Here is a 17,338-nt window from a genome sequence, read left to right as displayed (position 1 = left end):
TTTATGATCAGATTACTTATGAGTTCCCTAGCAAGCGTGGGTCAGTGGATAGAGCATCGGCCTGCGAACCAAAGGGCTCTGGGTTTAATTCTGTTCAAAGGCATGCACTTTGGCTGCAGACTCCTCCTCTGCCAGAGCCCTGGTCAGGACTTGTGCAAGAGGCAACCGATCAACGTGTTTCTCTCACATCAACATTTCTCTCTGCTTTTCCCTGTTTTCCACTCTTTCTAAGAAAATCAATGGAGAAATATCCTTGGGTGAAGATTAAAAAAAAGGATTATCAGTGAGGTTGCTTTGCATAGATCCCCCTTTTCATTCACATAGGTTTTACTATGCATTTTCTTTTTCATCTCCATGTGAATTGCCTCTCTGAACTTTAAAGTCCCAAACCACTATTCATTTCCTCCCCTTTCTTTCTCCTTAGCTCCAGATGGTAGATAAGCCTCAACTGTGTGATTTACCATATTCTTACAGAATCCTCATATGTATATAAGAAATAAAATTTTGTTATTTTTCTCTTGTTACTCTGTCTCATGTCAAGTCAATCATTAGTTCAGTCAGAACAACAAAGAGGGAAAAGAAGGGATTTTTTTCCATTTCTCACACCATTAAAAATAAGTCAGTCCCAGACTTATTTTCTATCTAAATGTGAAAGGAAAAATAATAAAACTGTAAGTGAAATTTTAGGGGGATATGTTCATGATCTTAATATAATAAAAATTTCTTAAATAGAAAATAAAAATATAATTTTGGGAAATATTAACAAATTGGATAGTATCAAATCAAAAATGTCTGTTCTCTTAAAAACACATTTAAGAGAAGGACAAGACACAGAACAAGGATACACATATTAAATTGCATTAAACCTATAGATCAATTTGGAAATAATCTATCTAAAATAATAAAAGCATAATATCCAAATCAACTGAATGGCCAAACCAGATGACCACGTTATGACACACGTTGGTCAGGGGAGCCCCTCCATTGCCCTATGATCACCTTTCAGAGGGAGGCCTAGGCCACAGGTTGGCAGGGCAATCAATCTGGGGAGGTTCCATGATGACCCCAAAGAAGGAAGCTTAGGCTACCCGGCTGCTGCGCTGAGGCAGGTGGGCAGGGCCTCCCTCTTCAAGGTAATTGATCACTGGGCTCCTGGGCTGTGAGAGGGTGCAGGCAGGCAGGGCTGAGGGACCTCCTCTACCCAGTGTACAAATTTTGTGCACCAGGCCTCTTGTCCAATCTAATAAAGAGGGAATATGCAAATTGACCATCACACCATCACAAAGATGGTGGTGCCCATAGCCACAAGATGGGAGTGTCCAGTCCTCTTAGCCCCACTGGAGTCCCCCAGTCTTTTCAGCCCCACCAGGGGAGAGGTGGCAGGTGCACAGTGTGGCTGGAACCACCCTCAGATCCCCAGCTTCCTAGGGCCAGACTGAGGCAAAGGGAAGTCTCATTGGCTGCTTAGCTGTCCAGGGCCACCTGAGGCTCACGAAACCTGGGCTGGTCATGGCTTGTGCTGCCAGCAGTGGCAGCAGCAGGAGTATGATGGGGGTGTCACCTTCCCCTGATCGCCAGGTCACCTCCTGCCCCTGAGTGCTCCCGGACTGTGAGAAGGGGCAGGCCGGGCTGAGGGACACCTCCCCCCTCCAGAGCACGAACTTTCATGCACCAGTCCTCTAGTGTATATATAAAAGGCTAAGTGTTCATCTGTCTGACCAGTACCTGTTATGTGCACTGACCACCATGGGAAAGACGCTCATTGCAGGAGCTGGCATGACATGCACTGGCCATTTAAAAATAAATGGCACCACAAACCTGGTGCCAACAAACCAACACTTGACTTCCCCCAAGTGGGACACAGGCCCTGCCACCACCCTGAAACAACACCCCACCAAATTACAGCCAATGCTGCCAACACCCCATGGTCAAAATGCAGCTCACAGTGCAGCTCAGCTCAGAAATAATGGCTGTGGGCACCAGGTAATGACATCACATAGCAGCGCCCGGCTTCCTCTCCCTAGCAACTAGCTTCCTTGGATTTTTTTCAGCCCAGGAACCGACTTGCTTTATAGTCAGGTGCAAACATTTTACACTTTAAAGAAGTGTTTGTGAAATATTTTCCCATGCCTCATCTCATTTGATCCTCACAGAAGTCTTGAAGTAGGTATATAGGCGACTCAGTAGAATCCTGTTTTCTTTTCATTAGCCAGAAAATGGAGATTTAGAAAGCTTAAAAACTTGACCTGATTGAAAAGAAGTAAGAAATGGTGGAGCTTGAAAATGACGTCAGGTTTTCTCATTGCGCAGAATATAGTCAAACACTGCTGCAGTTAAAAGTTTTACCCTGCCAAAACCGGGTTGGCTCAGAGGATATAGCGTCGGTCTGTGGACTGAGAGGTCTCGGGTTCGATTCTGGTCAAGGACATGTACATTGGTTGCAGGCACATCCCTGGTAGATTTTATACATTTTTGTGGGCTCATACTTAAGTATTTTTCTTTTTTGATATATTAAAATATACTTTAAAATTATGATTTTTCTATTGCTCATTGATAAAAAATATAATTGATTTTTTTATACTCATCTTTTATCATGGTATCTTGATAAACTCAATCATTAGTTCCTGGAAAATTTTGTAGAATATTTGGTATTTTCCATGTAGACAATTATGTCATCAGCTTTTTTGAGGTACAATTATAAAATATTTAAAGTTTACAATATGATGAGTTGATATATATGTGTACATTGAGAAAGGATTTCCCTCATTGAGCTAATTAATACATCCATCATTTCACATATTTACCTTGGTTTTATAGTAACAACATTTATGTTTGATTCCCTTAGCAATTTCAATTATTTGGTACAGTGTTAGTGAGAGTAATTATAGTAAAAGTTCTAGTAGCTACAAGTTTCTCCCTATATATTAATATAGAATAAATGTATATAAAATAGTAACATTACATTTTATAAAGATAAATATATTTTCTATTCCTTAAGCTACAATTCTGGCCATAGGCCAGAAAGTAGACTAAATTACGGCCTTCTTTCCTACAAATTTTTTCATTTCTCAGATTATCTTTCCCCATACTTCAAATGATTTCAAATTCACCTTGCTCTAAAAGTGACCCATAATTTGAGATTTCCTGCTTCTTATTTCTTGGGATCAACTCAGAGGTAACTATTTCCTGGCTACCTGCCTGCAGACAAGGGTTTCCTTTCTCCTATAAAAGAGAGCTGGGCTTTCGCAGTGTAATGACCTCTCTAGGGCAAGGTCTGAAAATTGCACTGGGATCAGATAAGATTGTAAGGCCAAGAAAAGCAACAGCTAATGACAGTCCATGAGAGATACTTAGTAGCTAATACCTTTCAGAATCTAAAGCCTGGCAGAAAAGGGCTCTTCCTTCTACTGATTGTACATTCTAGCCAGCTACCTGTTTTCCTGGGTAAGTTTCTTCTCCTTGAATTGGGAACCTGTTATTGCTCAGAGTTTCTAAATATAGCAAGTTTTTAAAAATATATTTTTATTGATTTCAGAGAGGAAGGGAGAGGGAAAGAGAGATAGAAGCATCAATGATGAGAAACAATCATTGATTGGCTGCCTCCTGCAAGCCCCACACTGGAGATCGAGCCTACAACCTGGGCATTTGCCCTGACCATGACCTCCTGGTTCTTAGGTTGACACTCAACCACTGACCCATGCTGGCCGGGTTAATTGCAGCAAATTTTGACAGAAGTGGAAAGTGCAGTGAATGAAATAATCTTGATCCTGCATCTCTCAGTCACAAACTTTCCTTTGGAAATCACCTTTTTTCCTTCTTATTCAAGTTTATCATTAATAAGAGGACAGATCATACTCATGTCATTTAGAGATAGAAGAGATACGAAGATAATCTATTACTATCTTCTTTATATTTGAAGAAAACTCAGAACTGGCACATTCCAGTTAATTAGTGGCAGGGCAAGATGAAAACAAGGTTTCAGCTTCCTCTTCTAATGTTTGCCTACAAAATAGCTCTAACATTGCTTAATTTATTAAAAATAAGAGGAGAAGATCTTGTGGTTTGGAAAGTGCGTGTGTTTGCAATTTGAGCAGGAGAACTTTAAAAAAAAAAAAAAGTCAAAGCAGAAGCATCCTATTACTTAAAGAGCTTTGGTGTCTGGTCTTGTTGCTACTGTAACTCAGATCTTGTGCCCTGAAATACAGTCTATTTTTTATCTGGGGCATTAAAACCTCATTTGTTTGTATCTTTCTCTGCGTTTTCCCCCCTTGTCTTTTGTTTCTTACTTTACCCTGTCTCCATCTTGATTTAAGATTTATTTTTGTTCCTTTTTCTGTCTCTTTCAAGGAGTCCAGCAAATAACACTTTCTGATCTGATTACCATAGAAAGACAAGTTGCATAAAATGCATGCTTTTGATGTCTTAAAAGCTATTTTTAAAAATCTAAACACTTTCAGAAAACTGGTTTCCCGATTCACATGTTTCCCATCTACCAAGTAAGACATTTACGGGGAACATGATTATTTCTCAGGTGAAGTGGGAAAATCAATTTAAATAAGTGAAATACTAGTTTGTTGACTCTACCAAGGTCTCCACATCACTAGAGGTCATTTCATCGGCTACATGAATGTCCAGTCATATAGATCAAATTGAGGACAGTTATTCTGTTCCAGAATTTTCATCATCTCATGGATTTTTTATATTTTATTCAGAAAGTTTCCTCATTTCTGAATTTTGTTTTAGACGTCCTTAAGAAGGTAGTAATGTATCTCTGTCTTCACAAAAGTTCTCTAAAAGTTCCGACAAATACTAGCTACCAAAAATTAAGTAAATACTTTCTTCCATACTTTGCGCTGAATTTTTCATGTATAAACTTATTTAGCTCTTCCAATAATTCAATGAATTAAGTGACATTATTATTTCCATGTATAGCTTTGTAGGCTTAAGAAATGTGGACAAGATTCCATGTAAGGTAAATATGTAGATCCAGCATTAAATTATGTTTGTTTGTTGGATGGTTGGTTTGGCTTTTATGAGTGATCAGTCAGATGCAACCATAAGAAAAGACAGAAGAAAGGCTCTGTAACCATAAGAAAATAAGATCATTAAACCAACAGGCTCTAAAGATAGGAGGCACAGCAGGCCTTGCAGTATCAAATAAGAACCACCATGATGATAGGCTGATGGGGATGGGGGTTAAGACACAAGGAGGAGATGGGGGTGGGGGAGTTAGGGTTCTAAAGCCAAGGCCTTTCCTAGGGTGTACACAGCAAAGCAAGGTAGAGAAGGGCAAACAGTTTAGGATTAGCTGGTTTGAGTAATTTGGGTACAGGAATGACCTCTACTTGCCTGGTAACTAAAATGATTAAGGCAGAGGACTATTGCCTCCTGGAGTGCATGGATAGATAAAGGGGCTATGGATTGGTTTGTTTGCACAGCACAACTATGCTCCTGGTTGGGACTTTTGCTGTCTCTAAGAATATTCTAGACCAGATAAGGAGGGGCAGTCTCTCCCCAGGGAGACAGGTATTTTAAGATGTCAAAAATCACAATATACAAAACCTTACATACATATATTATATATATATACTTTATAATATATAAGGTGATATATTATATATTTACTAGAGGCCTGGTGTATAAAATTCATGCATGGAGGTGTGTGTCCCTCAGTCCATCCTGCATCCTCTCCAATCTGGAACTCCTGGAGGGATGTCTGATTGCACATTTTGGTGGGCCTAAATGGGCAGTCGGACATCCCTCTCACAATTCAGGACTGTTGGCTCCCAACCACTCATCTGCCTGCCTGCCTGATTGCCCCTAACAGCTTCTGCCATCTTGTGTGCTGGAGAGATGGACAATTTGCATATTACCTCTTTATTATATAGGATATATGTATATGTTTATATAATATAAAGTATATAACATATTATTTATATAAGTATATACTATAAAATATGTAACATTATTTATGTCCTATATAATAAAGAGATAATATGCAAGTTGACCATCACTCCAATACACATGATGGACAATCCCACGTGGACACAAATGGCAGCCACAAGATAGCAGGCAGGGGAGGGCAGATGTGGGCCATCTGGTCAGCAGGGGAGGCATTTGGGAGGGACCAGGTCTACAAGGGACAGCAGTTGGGGGTGACCAGGCCAGCAGGGGATGGCAGTTAGGGGTGACCAGGCCAGCAGGACACAGCATTTAGGGGCAATTGGACCGGCAAGGGAGCAGTTAGGCATCGATCAGGCTGGTAGATGAGTGGTTAGGGAGTGATCAGGCTGGCAGACAGAAGTGGTTAGGGGCAATCAGGCAGGCAGGCAGGCAAGAAGTTTGGAGCCAACTTCCCATCAGGCCTAAATGGGCAGTCAGACATCCCTTGAGGAGTCCCAGATTGGAGAGGATGCAGGCTGGCTGGGAGATACAGACCCCCCTGTCCCAGTGCACAAATTTTGTGCACTGGGCCTATATTTATACAGTAAATATTAATTTATATATTATATAATATACATATTATACTTTATAGAAGAAAAGTAATTTGATGAATACATTATCATGTGTAACAATGTACTTGGAGCTAAATTTTATTTTTATTCTTATATTGTCATATAATTTATAAATAATCATGTAGGATATATAATCTTTTATATACAGTATGAAAGATATGACCTTTATCTGTTCATGTCACAATTACAAGTTATATCCATATTTATTACCATCACTTCTAAAGGTTATTTTATATGGTCACCTAAGTGAATCTCTTTTCACAAAACTTCTAGTTGTTTTAGTATATATCTCTTTATTAGTCTTAAATATAGTCTACTGATGAATGTAGCTACTAAACACGTAACAAAATCTCATTCTCTTCATCAGCTTTTAAAGTATTTTATTACATTGGGGACATTAAAGTTATACCCAAGTGTATATATTCCTATTGACTATGAACCTGTCAATTTTGTTTCTATAATTTTACAGCAGCAATCCCTCTAGTTTTCCTTTAAAGAAAAATACACAAGTCCCATTTATAGTGGTACTCCTTATTCAATGTTTTTGACTATGACAAAATCATAAGGAAGTTAAAACTTTTGAATGATGTTAAGCTTGTAGAATAGTTAATGAAAAAAAAAAAGGGAGTATATAAAGTTTCTTAAGCTTTAGTGAATAGATTTCTAAGGAAAGACTTGAAATGTTATAAAAATATCAGAAGTTTGAAGTGAGTATGAAGTGAAACAATATAATAAGAGTTTTCATTTCAATTTATTTTTTTTTGTCAACTTATAACATTAAAATGAAAGAACACACCTACGTTAGGTTGGACTTCATTATAAATAGTAGCATGGCCTCAGCCAACCTTACCCCTTTTTATCTGAAACACATTAATATTATCAAAATATTTTAGCTACAGGGTTTAGCCAATAGGTCAGTTTATATATTTAATTATTCTATCTTAATTGATTGTGCCTTTAATCCAACTAACTTATTTTCCCTTTCTTCTCAACATTTTGTCTTCTATAAGATCTGTGAGTACTTACATCACCTTCTACCCCCTTCTGTTACACAACCACATTTAAATAGAACAGACCATAATTATCTTATTAAATCAAATATGCTTCTCTACTACAGATAATAGCAACTCCACCTCACTTCCAAGAACCAGAATAATGAGCCTGCACATAGGCATATCAACCAATACTTGCTGAAAAAACAATCTTCACTCCTTCATCTGAGAGTCAATTTGTTAAATTTGTGGGGAAGTGTTTTGCTTCCTATTCTTGGGAAAATGGAAAGATGGAAAGGCTGCCACTATCTAGGGATTCTGAGCTTTGAACACAATGAACAAGGCTTTGAAATTATGGATCTAGTCTACAATTTTAAGTGTCATAGAGAAATTTTGCCTAATCTGAAGTGTGTCTGAAGTTAGGAGGTAGATATAGAAAAAAAAAAGTTAGTTATCTGTGATACAACCTGAGAACATTTCATTAATCAGCAAGATCAATGGTGTTAGAATCATGATTTCCATTTCTACAATTTCTAGGTGACAAGCACTGGATTTACCTTTCTCGCCTATAAACACCCACATTGACTTTGGAAAAAGATATCCAAGCATTCTATTCTGATACTGACTTAAATGGATTCCCAAAGGTTCAGTTATATGGCCATCTTTTCATCATGTTTTTCATGCTCTAGGAGAAATGGTGAGGAAAATTCCCTCCTTTCTTCCTATCTGTAATTTTCCTCTGAACTGGTAATGGAGTCAGTGGGGAAAGGATTTACCAACCTGATGGAATCAACCAACATGTCATATCTGAACCCAAAGACAGTGATCCTGATTGGGATCCCTGGACTAGTGCATGTGCAGTTTTGGATTGGATTTCCCTTTTTTGGGTTGTGCCTAGTGTCTCTGCTAGGAAATATTTTCTTGTTAATCATCATCCCTATGGAACGCAGTCTTCACCAACCCATGTACATCTTCCTGGCGGTGCTGGCAGCCACTGACATCAGTCTCTGTGTGGCCATTGCTCCAAAGATGTTGGCCATCTTCTGGTTTGACTCTTGTTCCATGGCATTTGATGCTTGCCTTACCCAGCTCTTCTTCATTCATGCCTTGCAGGGTATGGAATCTGGCATCCTGTTGGCCATGGCCTTCGACCGCTATGTTGCCATCTGTAATCCTTTGAGGCACACATCCATCCTTACACCTTTCTTTCTAGGTCAGTCGGTACTGATGGTGGCAATCCGGGCAGCGGTGCTTGTTGGGATTTTACCCATTCTACTTAAACGACTGCAACGTTTCCAGTCTGTGGTTATTGTCCATTCCTACTGCGAGCACATGGCTGTGGTCAAGCTGGCTGCAGAGGATGTCCATATTAATAAATCTTATGGGCTCTTTGTAGCTTTTGCAATTCTGGGTTTTGACATGATCTTTGTCTTCATCTCCTACATTCTAATTTTTCAGGCAGTTTTTCATCTTCCCCAGAAAGAGGCACGACTTAAAGCATTCAACACTTGTACTGCCCATATTTTTGTCTTCCTGGAGTTTTATGTCCTTGCCTTTTTTTCCTTCTTCAGCCATCGTTTTGGACATGTGTCACCCTATGTTCATATCTTATTGTCTACCATCTATCTTCTTGTGCCCCCTGCCCTTAACCCCATTGTCTATGGTGTAAAGACCAAAGAGATTCGCATGCGGGTTGAACAGATTTGTACTCTGAGACCTGACACCCAGAAGTGATCCAAAAATAATACAAAATAGGAAATATATGTATTTATTTGTTTAAGATGAAAACTCCTTGCACTATGTATATCTTAGTGAGGTTTTTACATTATAACTATCTCCCCTAAATAATCTATTTTCCTCAAACAAGAGCACTCAAATTTGAGATAAACTTGGTTGAAAAAAATATATTTATAACATTGATTCCTATTATCCCTCATCTTTCCCTTCCTTTGTTTTTTATCTTTTGTTGTAACCCTGATATGAGAATTAATGGCATAATATAGTTTTGTCTAAAAATCTACCTTTCTTTCTTCCCTATGGTATAACACTTTGTGGTTCATCTACAAACTAAACAAATTTTTGCTTTTTTTCCTGAATCAAAAGTGAAATTATTAAACATCTTAGAATTCTTACTATTATAAAAACGGAATTTGAAGGCTCTGATGATTGGCTCTTGAATGTAAGAAAAATGTGCTAGACAGAATATATTGGGTCGGCAGCTAAGTAATTGCGGATTTTTTAAAGAAAATCAAAGACAATTTTTTCATGGAACTAAATAACTTTATTCTGTAATGTATTGCCCATTTTGATCAATGACCTTTTGCCATCTTTCAGGCAGCATCATAATCCCACGTTCAAAAAACTTCTGGTTTTTATTAGCAAAAAACTGAATCAGGTACGATTTGACATCATCATCATTATTGAAATTTTTACCATTCAAGGAGTTTTGTAAAGATCGAAACAAAAAGTAATCAGATGGTGCAAGGTCAGGACTATATGGTGGATGTGGCAAAACATCCCAACCAAGCTCCATTAATTTTTGCCGAGTGACCAAAGATGTGTGTGGCCTTGCATTGTCATGATGGAATACAACACCTTTTCGATTTGTCAATTCGGGCTGCTTTTCTTCAACTGCATTGTTTAATTTCATTAGTTGTTCAATGTAGACATCAGAATTGATCGTTCGGTTGGGTGGTAAGAGTTCAAAGTAGACAATTCCTTTGTAATCCCACCAAACTGATAACAAAACCTTCTTTTGATGAATATCAGCTTTTGATGTTGTTTGAGTTGGTTCACCTGGCCTGCTCCACGATCTTTTCTGCTTGATATTGTTGTAAACAACCCATTTTTCATCGCCAGTTATCAGTCGTTTTAAAAATGGATCATTTTCATTACGTTTCTTTAGCAAATCGCAGCTGCTAATGCGTAGCGTTAACTGTGATTCTTTCAGTTCGTGAGGAACCCATGTATCGAGTTCTTGAACATAGCCAAGTTGTTTTAAGTGATTTTCAATGCATGTATGTGATACATGAAGCTTCTCTGCAATCTCACGTGTTGTACTGTGACAGTCCGAATTGATTATTGCTTTGATTAGGGCGTCATCAACTTCAACTGGACAACCAGAGCGTTTTTCATCTTTGAGTGAAAAATCACCAGAACGAAATTTGGCAAACCAATTTTGACACTGCCGTTCTTTTAAGGCTTCGTCACCATAAACAGCACATAACTTTTTATGAGCTTGCGATGCGTTTTTCCCTTTGCGGAAATAAAAAAGCAAAATATGACGAAAATGTTCCTTTTGATTTTCCATTTTTCAACAAACGCCAAACGAAAACTACAAAACAGATCAAAAAACTTTTTTCACTGATTAACAGCTGAATAGCCAACTATCAAATAACAAAATGTGTTTTACATTTGTACTACGTCTGCAAACCTAAAAATTCAACTGAAGCCATATATGTGTGAAACCCACAATTACTTAGCTGCCGACCCAATATTATTGTGACCAGCAAATTTTATACATTTTAGGAGTTGTTATAAAAAAGGTAAATTTTAGCTCATTATTGCTAAGAATACAATGGAAACACACTGCCCCCAAAATAAAAATATAGTTGTAAGAATAAAAAACTATCAATAGTGATTTTTAAATAATGAGTGAATAATCCTATATACAGATGGCATTCTTCACATGGCAGGTGGGGTTACAAAAATATCATAGCAACTGTAAATACCACTGGCGTGGTTGAGTCAGAGCTGAAAGAAATAAATGTTAGTAATAAATTTATTTGCATTAACTCTAAATAAAGACATTACCCACTCATAGCATATGTAGTAGAAAGATGTCACATTCTAAAGAATGTTCTTATTATCAGATTCCAACTGTGGCTATAATTATTTTCAATAGGTGAAAATGTGAACTTATGAATGAATGGTTGTTGGGATACTTAAATAGTAAAAATATTTAAGTACTTTTTTCCTCTACATGATTTAGCCACTCCATACTGTGCCCAATTTATCCTTTTTTTTCCTGGAATAATATGTAGAGTGGATTGAGAGTCTTCTCATAGTGAAGGAGGAACAAGAAAATAAGCAAACCTTCTGAGTTATGGGAGGAAACTGGTGTCATGTAGAATAAGGCATACTGTCCTAGAAAGAAAGAGATGTGTCTTGGCTCCATGACTCTCTATACATCTGTATACATAAGCAAAGGTGTGCTGAATACCTTGGAATCTCTAGAGAAAAACTCTAATCCACAACACTGAGAGAAACCATATATATATACATTTATCATGCAAGCTGATGTGGGGAGTACTGGAAAATAATCACAGGTGAATAATAATAACAATGATAGAGATGTTTGGGAACATAATACACAACCTAGAGAGAAGGTAGAAACTGAAAAATTATTTATGATTGAAATGGAAAAAAGCTGAGTGTGGCAAATTGTTTTCTAAGCACGGCTATAGCTGTATCTTCCATATGTGATCTTGCCTCACCATCATAAAGAATAAACTCGTATTTATTCCTCTCAATAAGTTTGAGCCCCTGCAACTGCTAGGAATGCAACAGAAGTCAATGTGTGTCAGTTCTTGGCAGAGATCTTAATTGATATTGTAGCTTTCTTATTTCCATGCCAACTTGTAAGAGCCCCCTGGGTTCTGCTTTGATGGAACAAGAATCAGTGTGGAGGGGGGCTGAGTGTCTGACATCTGAGAGGAAAAGAAGCCTTTTATCCAGACCTGGGTTCTTCTTTCAAACACTATTAGCAGCTGCTTGAGGGACTCCCAGGGAGAACGTTACAGCTGAGGCCAACCAATCAACAGAACTTTGAGGGGAAAAATAAATAAATTATAAGCTGTTGTTTAAAGCTACCAAGTGTTGGGTTGTTGTATTACACAACAATACTTAAATGTAAGAGAAAAAATGGTGTGAAGAGTTTTTGCAGTAACAAAAGCCTAAAACATGCAGCATTTGCTTTGAGAGTAGATGGACAGAAGCTTAAAGGGTACCAGTGTTAATGAAAGGTGTAAATAGAGTGACATTGTTACTATGTACCAGAGAAGATACGGATCTGTGCTTTGTGGTGGTGGAACAACTGACAAAACTATTACTTTTTTTTAATGCAGAAAATTAAAAAAAATATATACCTAGTGAACATTTAAAGAAAATGTTGAAAGTACTACATCTACTAAAATATATAGAAAAAGATGAGTTAAAGAAGTGTTCAACTTTCAAATAGGACTCAGAAGAACCATAAAGGTTTATGATATTTCTGAATTTGAACATTTACTTTTTTTCTAGACATTATCGCTTCTTTTTTAGGACACAAAGTTTTCTTTGATTACTTTTTTTTTTTCCTGGGGGTTGGGGGAAGGAACATCACATTTCAACTCAATTAGAAAAAATATTTTTATAAGTACAGAGTTTTTTTGTTTTGTTTTGTCTCCCCCCCTCCCCCCCATGCCATGAATTTATGGGGAGTGGGCTCCAGTAGCTCAGGCTCATTTCCATGGATTCTCACAAAGTGTGCTTCTCTGGGTGGAGCAGGCTGACACTTCAGTTGAACCTGATACACTCTTAAAGTCAGAGCTGGCCTCTGGAAGATCAGTATGCATGTTTTAAGATTCCTTATTGATCAAAAGTAATGCCAGGTTAGACCGAAAAGGACCGTGACAGCTCAAAATAAGAAGAATTATTCAATACAGACCATCCCTAGCCTTGTAGCTTCTGCTTTTATCTTTTGAAGCCCCGAAACACAGGTAAGAAACCCAGGCTAATTTGAGGGAGAGAGCCCAGGGAAGGAGTACTGAAGCTCGTCAGTGAAGAAGCCTTATTGAATGGTCGCCATGCTTACAAACCTTCTGAGAATCCAGATGCAGCCCTTTTGTGTCATGCAACCATGTGAAGATATAAAGTGAGAATATGAAATGAGCCCTGTCAACACTGCACACAATTTGTTTGTTACATAGCAAAAGACAATCATAATGATTGGGAAGGGGAATTATACTTGAGGGAACACATTGGCCCACTGAAGTTGAAATATTATGTCCTACATAATATTCAGAAGTGGAGCTGAAGAGATTTCGCTAAGAAAGTATCCTTCTATAGAGAAGAATTTTGGCTAATCAAACAAAATGCTTCTTTCCTCCCTCCTTCCCTCCCTCTTTTCTTCCCTCTCTCTGTCTGTCCTTTCTCTTCTACCTTTCTTTTTGTCCTCTCATCTTTCCTTCCATTCTTTTACTTTTAGCACATAAGCCAAATAAGTTCACACATTCTTTCATATTTGTGTTGCTTCATCAGAGAAGTTATTTGAAATGGGACTTGACCTACTCAACACATCTTTATTAACCTTATATTATATGCCATGGAAATTCTAGGTACTATGAAAACAAGTATAAACAAAATACTAATTTTAATGTAGAAAAAGATTATGCAAATAGGAAATTATCATATGTGTTATGATTGATAAAGGAGAGGTGACATTGCAGATCATTGGAATGAATGCAATATAGAATACAGAATAAAAAGAGGCAGGACGTTAGGGAAGGAGGAAGTATTGCCTAAGATGAACCCTAAAAGCTGATAAAGAGCATACAGTTAAAGTGTTAATCAAGAAACAGGGCTCTAACTCAGCAGGGGCTAACAAAAGAAAGCTCCTTCTGCAAGCCCAAGCTTGCACAAACATGCTCCCCTTGAGTGGTTATTTTACAGAAATTCCTGAAGACAATAACTCCTGAACCGCAAAACCCTCCCTCCCCCCAAGAGATAGGATGGCTGGCACCAGCAGAAGGACAAAGGGCAAGGCCCTAAAACCACAACTGGGGGCCAGGTCCCAGATAGGACCGACAGCTGAAGCTCTGTCTGCAGCTCTCCCTGAGGACATAGGAAGCCTGCTCCCTCCCCATTCACCACTGACTCCTTTCTCAGACACAGTCCACCTGCAGCCAATGCCTTGAATAAATAAATACATTTTTTATTACACTGAGCCCTGAGTTGATTCTGTGCAACCAGGGCCCAACTCTAAACCTTTCAGTTGTTGAATTCTGAGAGGAGTTATTAATTTATTTGAGTAAATTTATATATCTGAAAATTGGTCCAAACTGTGCAAAGGTTAATAGCATTTTTGTATATTTGAGATAACTGATATGTACATCAAATATATGTTTGCACACATGTTCTTGTGAATGTATGAATATGTATAAATATAAGTATGATAGTGGTTAGAGAGAGAGAGAAAGACAGAGAGAGATGCTTATAAACAAATAAGACGATAGGAGGTATGTATCTGAAATAAAAAGCATGTATATTTGTGTATGGGTGTATGAAATAAATATAGCCTGTGTCATATTTGTTTCAGGTAGAGCTGGGGATATCTAAATTATAAACCTTAGGGATAGAGAGATGGTCATAATTTACATGCATATATCCCTTGGTTTATGAGTTGGTGTTTAATAGAATTTTTAAAAAACTAAGACAAGATTTTAAGATCTGCTTATGTGTAGTGTAAAAATCAATTTCTGGGCATGGCCCATGCCCTTCAAGCAATATCAGTGTAAAAAGGATGGCAAGGCATGCAGATTAACATCTGAAGTATAGGATAGATCATGGACAAATATATGTCAAAAACCTAAAGTGTCTGGCAGTACAGAAAATGACAGGTTGGTATTATGTGAAGACAGGCATTAAGGAAAACAAATTGAAGAAAGTGTCTCTTGAGATGGGAAGGGTTTTTTTTTTTTTTAATAATATATTTTATTGATTTTTTTTTTTTACAGAGAAGAAGAGAGAGGGATAGAGAATTAGATACATTGATGAGAGAAAATCATCAATCAGCTGCCTCTTGCACACTCCCTACCGGGGATGTGCCTGCAACCAAGGTACATGCCCTTGACTGGAATCAAACCTGGGACCTTTCAGTCCAAAAGCTGACGCTCTATCCACGGAGCCAAACTGGTTTCAGAGAGATGGGAAGGGTTTTGATTAAGAAAGATCAAGGGAAAATGCCTCCCAAGTAACACAAAAACTGAGCTAAAGTAGCAAGGGATGTGTAGCATCTTTACAAATAAAGCAGTAGGTTTGGCCAGATTGATGCTTATATTGTGATTTAGCAAAAATAAAGCACCTGGAAATGCAGACTGGAGTTAAGTCATGCAATTATTTGAATGCCATGCTATGAAGTTAAGACTTTATCTTGAAAAACAGACTGTTGAAAATTCTAAGTAGATAAAAGAAGATATTTGTGAATACAACTCTAGTTACAGAGTTAATAACAACTTTGAATATGATAGAAATTGGATATATGAACATTAGTTGGAAGAATTTTACAGTACAGAAATTCTAAGTGATAAAGTGCAAGACAGAAAAAAAATATAGTGGAAATGTGCAGTGGGCTGCTTCTCCTTTCTCCGAGTCCCCCACGGAAAGGGAGAAGGACAGGTTCCGGAGTGGAGGAGCTGGGGATTAAAAAATAAAAGAAAGAAAGAGACAAGAGGCAAAAATAGATTTAAAAGCTGGGTGCCCGGTAGATGCTGTCACTCTGATGGAGGGACAGTCAACACCCACCACAGACAACACAGTGCATTTATTGATTTCCAGAGGGGGTTTAAAGTCAAAGAAGTTTTGGGTGTGCCCAGGTCTTATTTATTCCCTCAAACCTGGGATTTAGCATATCAAGACCTGGGTAAGTCAAGGTCCTATTCGTTCCTCATTCCAAGCACATGGATAAAGATAAGAAATCTGTACTGATGTAGGTCTCTAACATTTTGGGAGGCTGTTTCCGGGGACAGCCATGCCAGTCACCTGGGACTCAGCTGACTTTAATTCAAAGGTCATCCATGTGCATTCTCAAGGGGCCCTCTACAGAAATGTACAGAGAAATCTTGGTGATAGTTTGGGTGAAGGGAAGGAAATAAAAATAATTAAGGATATCAGGTTTTAAACTTAATTTAGCTCAAGTCAAATGAACAAAAATGGGAAACATAGAGGGATAATGTAGCTGGCACAGAGACTAGAAGTTTAGTTTGGAAAGACTTAAGATGCATGTGAAGAGTGATTCACAAAGCTGTTACAATATGTTTTCTGGAAGACAGACATGATTCCTGGTTTAAAATACAGGTGACTTGAATTTGTGAAAACAAATATAGGTAGGTAGAAGGAAAAAGTGAAGCTAAAGAAAGAATAGATTTAGGTTTTCTTCCTCCACCCCCCATGCTTTCCTATCAAATTCAGTGTACTGTATATTGGTTCCAGATTTTGACACTAATAATAACTCTCTAAAGAAGAATCTTCTCTATTAAAACCCTTCAGACATAAAAGATCTTTACTCATTGACATGAGCTTGGGCATTTATACACACTTATTCCCATTAGGATTACTTTCCATGATATATAATTCCATATTGGTGAAATATCTAAAACATAAATATGAAAGAGAAATCATTAAATAAAAAAATCTTAGAATAAATAGTTGTGCTCAGAGGTCTTGATACCGTATACCTAAATTTATTGTTACCTCATTTGAAATAATGTTCTTCCCATTTATGTTATGTAATGCGATCAGATAAACAATAGATTAAAAACAGTATGTTTTCATATGTTATTACTTGCATCAGCATTTGAGAAGTTTTCTGGTCATGAGGGTTTCCCAATAACAATATTCTGATGAAAAGAACATGTCTCAGTTACTATATTCCCACACTGACTAAGTCCTCCTCTTGCCTTAGTTATTCCCTTTCCCACGAAGCCCCCAATCTGGCATGATTTATCTCTACCTCCAACCTAACATGATTTCCAGCTCCATAATCCAGGTCCCTGTCTACCTCAGGTATCAACC

At 37.8% G+C, this 17,338-nt stretch overlaps 1 protein-coding gene across 1 annotated transcript; it reads left to right on the top strand.

The window, feature by feature from the left end:
- The first annotated feature begins 8,290 nt into the window (after positions 1-8,290).
- LOC118713236 (olfactory receptor 52A1-like) lies at positions 8,291-9,241 on the top strand. Its single transcript, XM_036427643.1, has one exon. It carries the CDS (start codon positions 8,291-8,293, stop codon positions 9,239-9,241), a length of 951 nt encoding a protein of 316 aa, XP_036283536.1.
- Positions 9,242-17,338: the final 8,097 nt, after the last annotated feature.

This window comes from Pipistrellus kuhlii, unplaced genomic scaffold (genome assembly GCF_014108245.1).
Source record: "Pipistrellus kuhlii isolate mPipKuh1 unplaced genomic scaffold, mPipKuh1.p scaffold_m20_p_9, whole genome shotgun sequence".
NCBI lineage: Eukaryota > Metazoa > Chordata > Mammalia > Chiroptera > Vespertilionidae > Pipistrellus > Pipistrellus kuhlii.
This window is presented reverse-complemented; position numbering and strand designations above follow the sequence as displayed.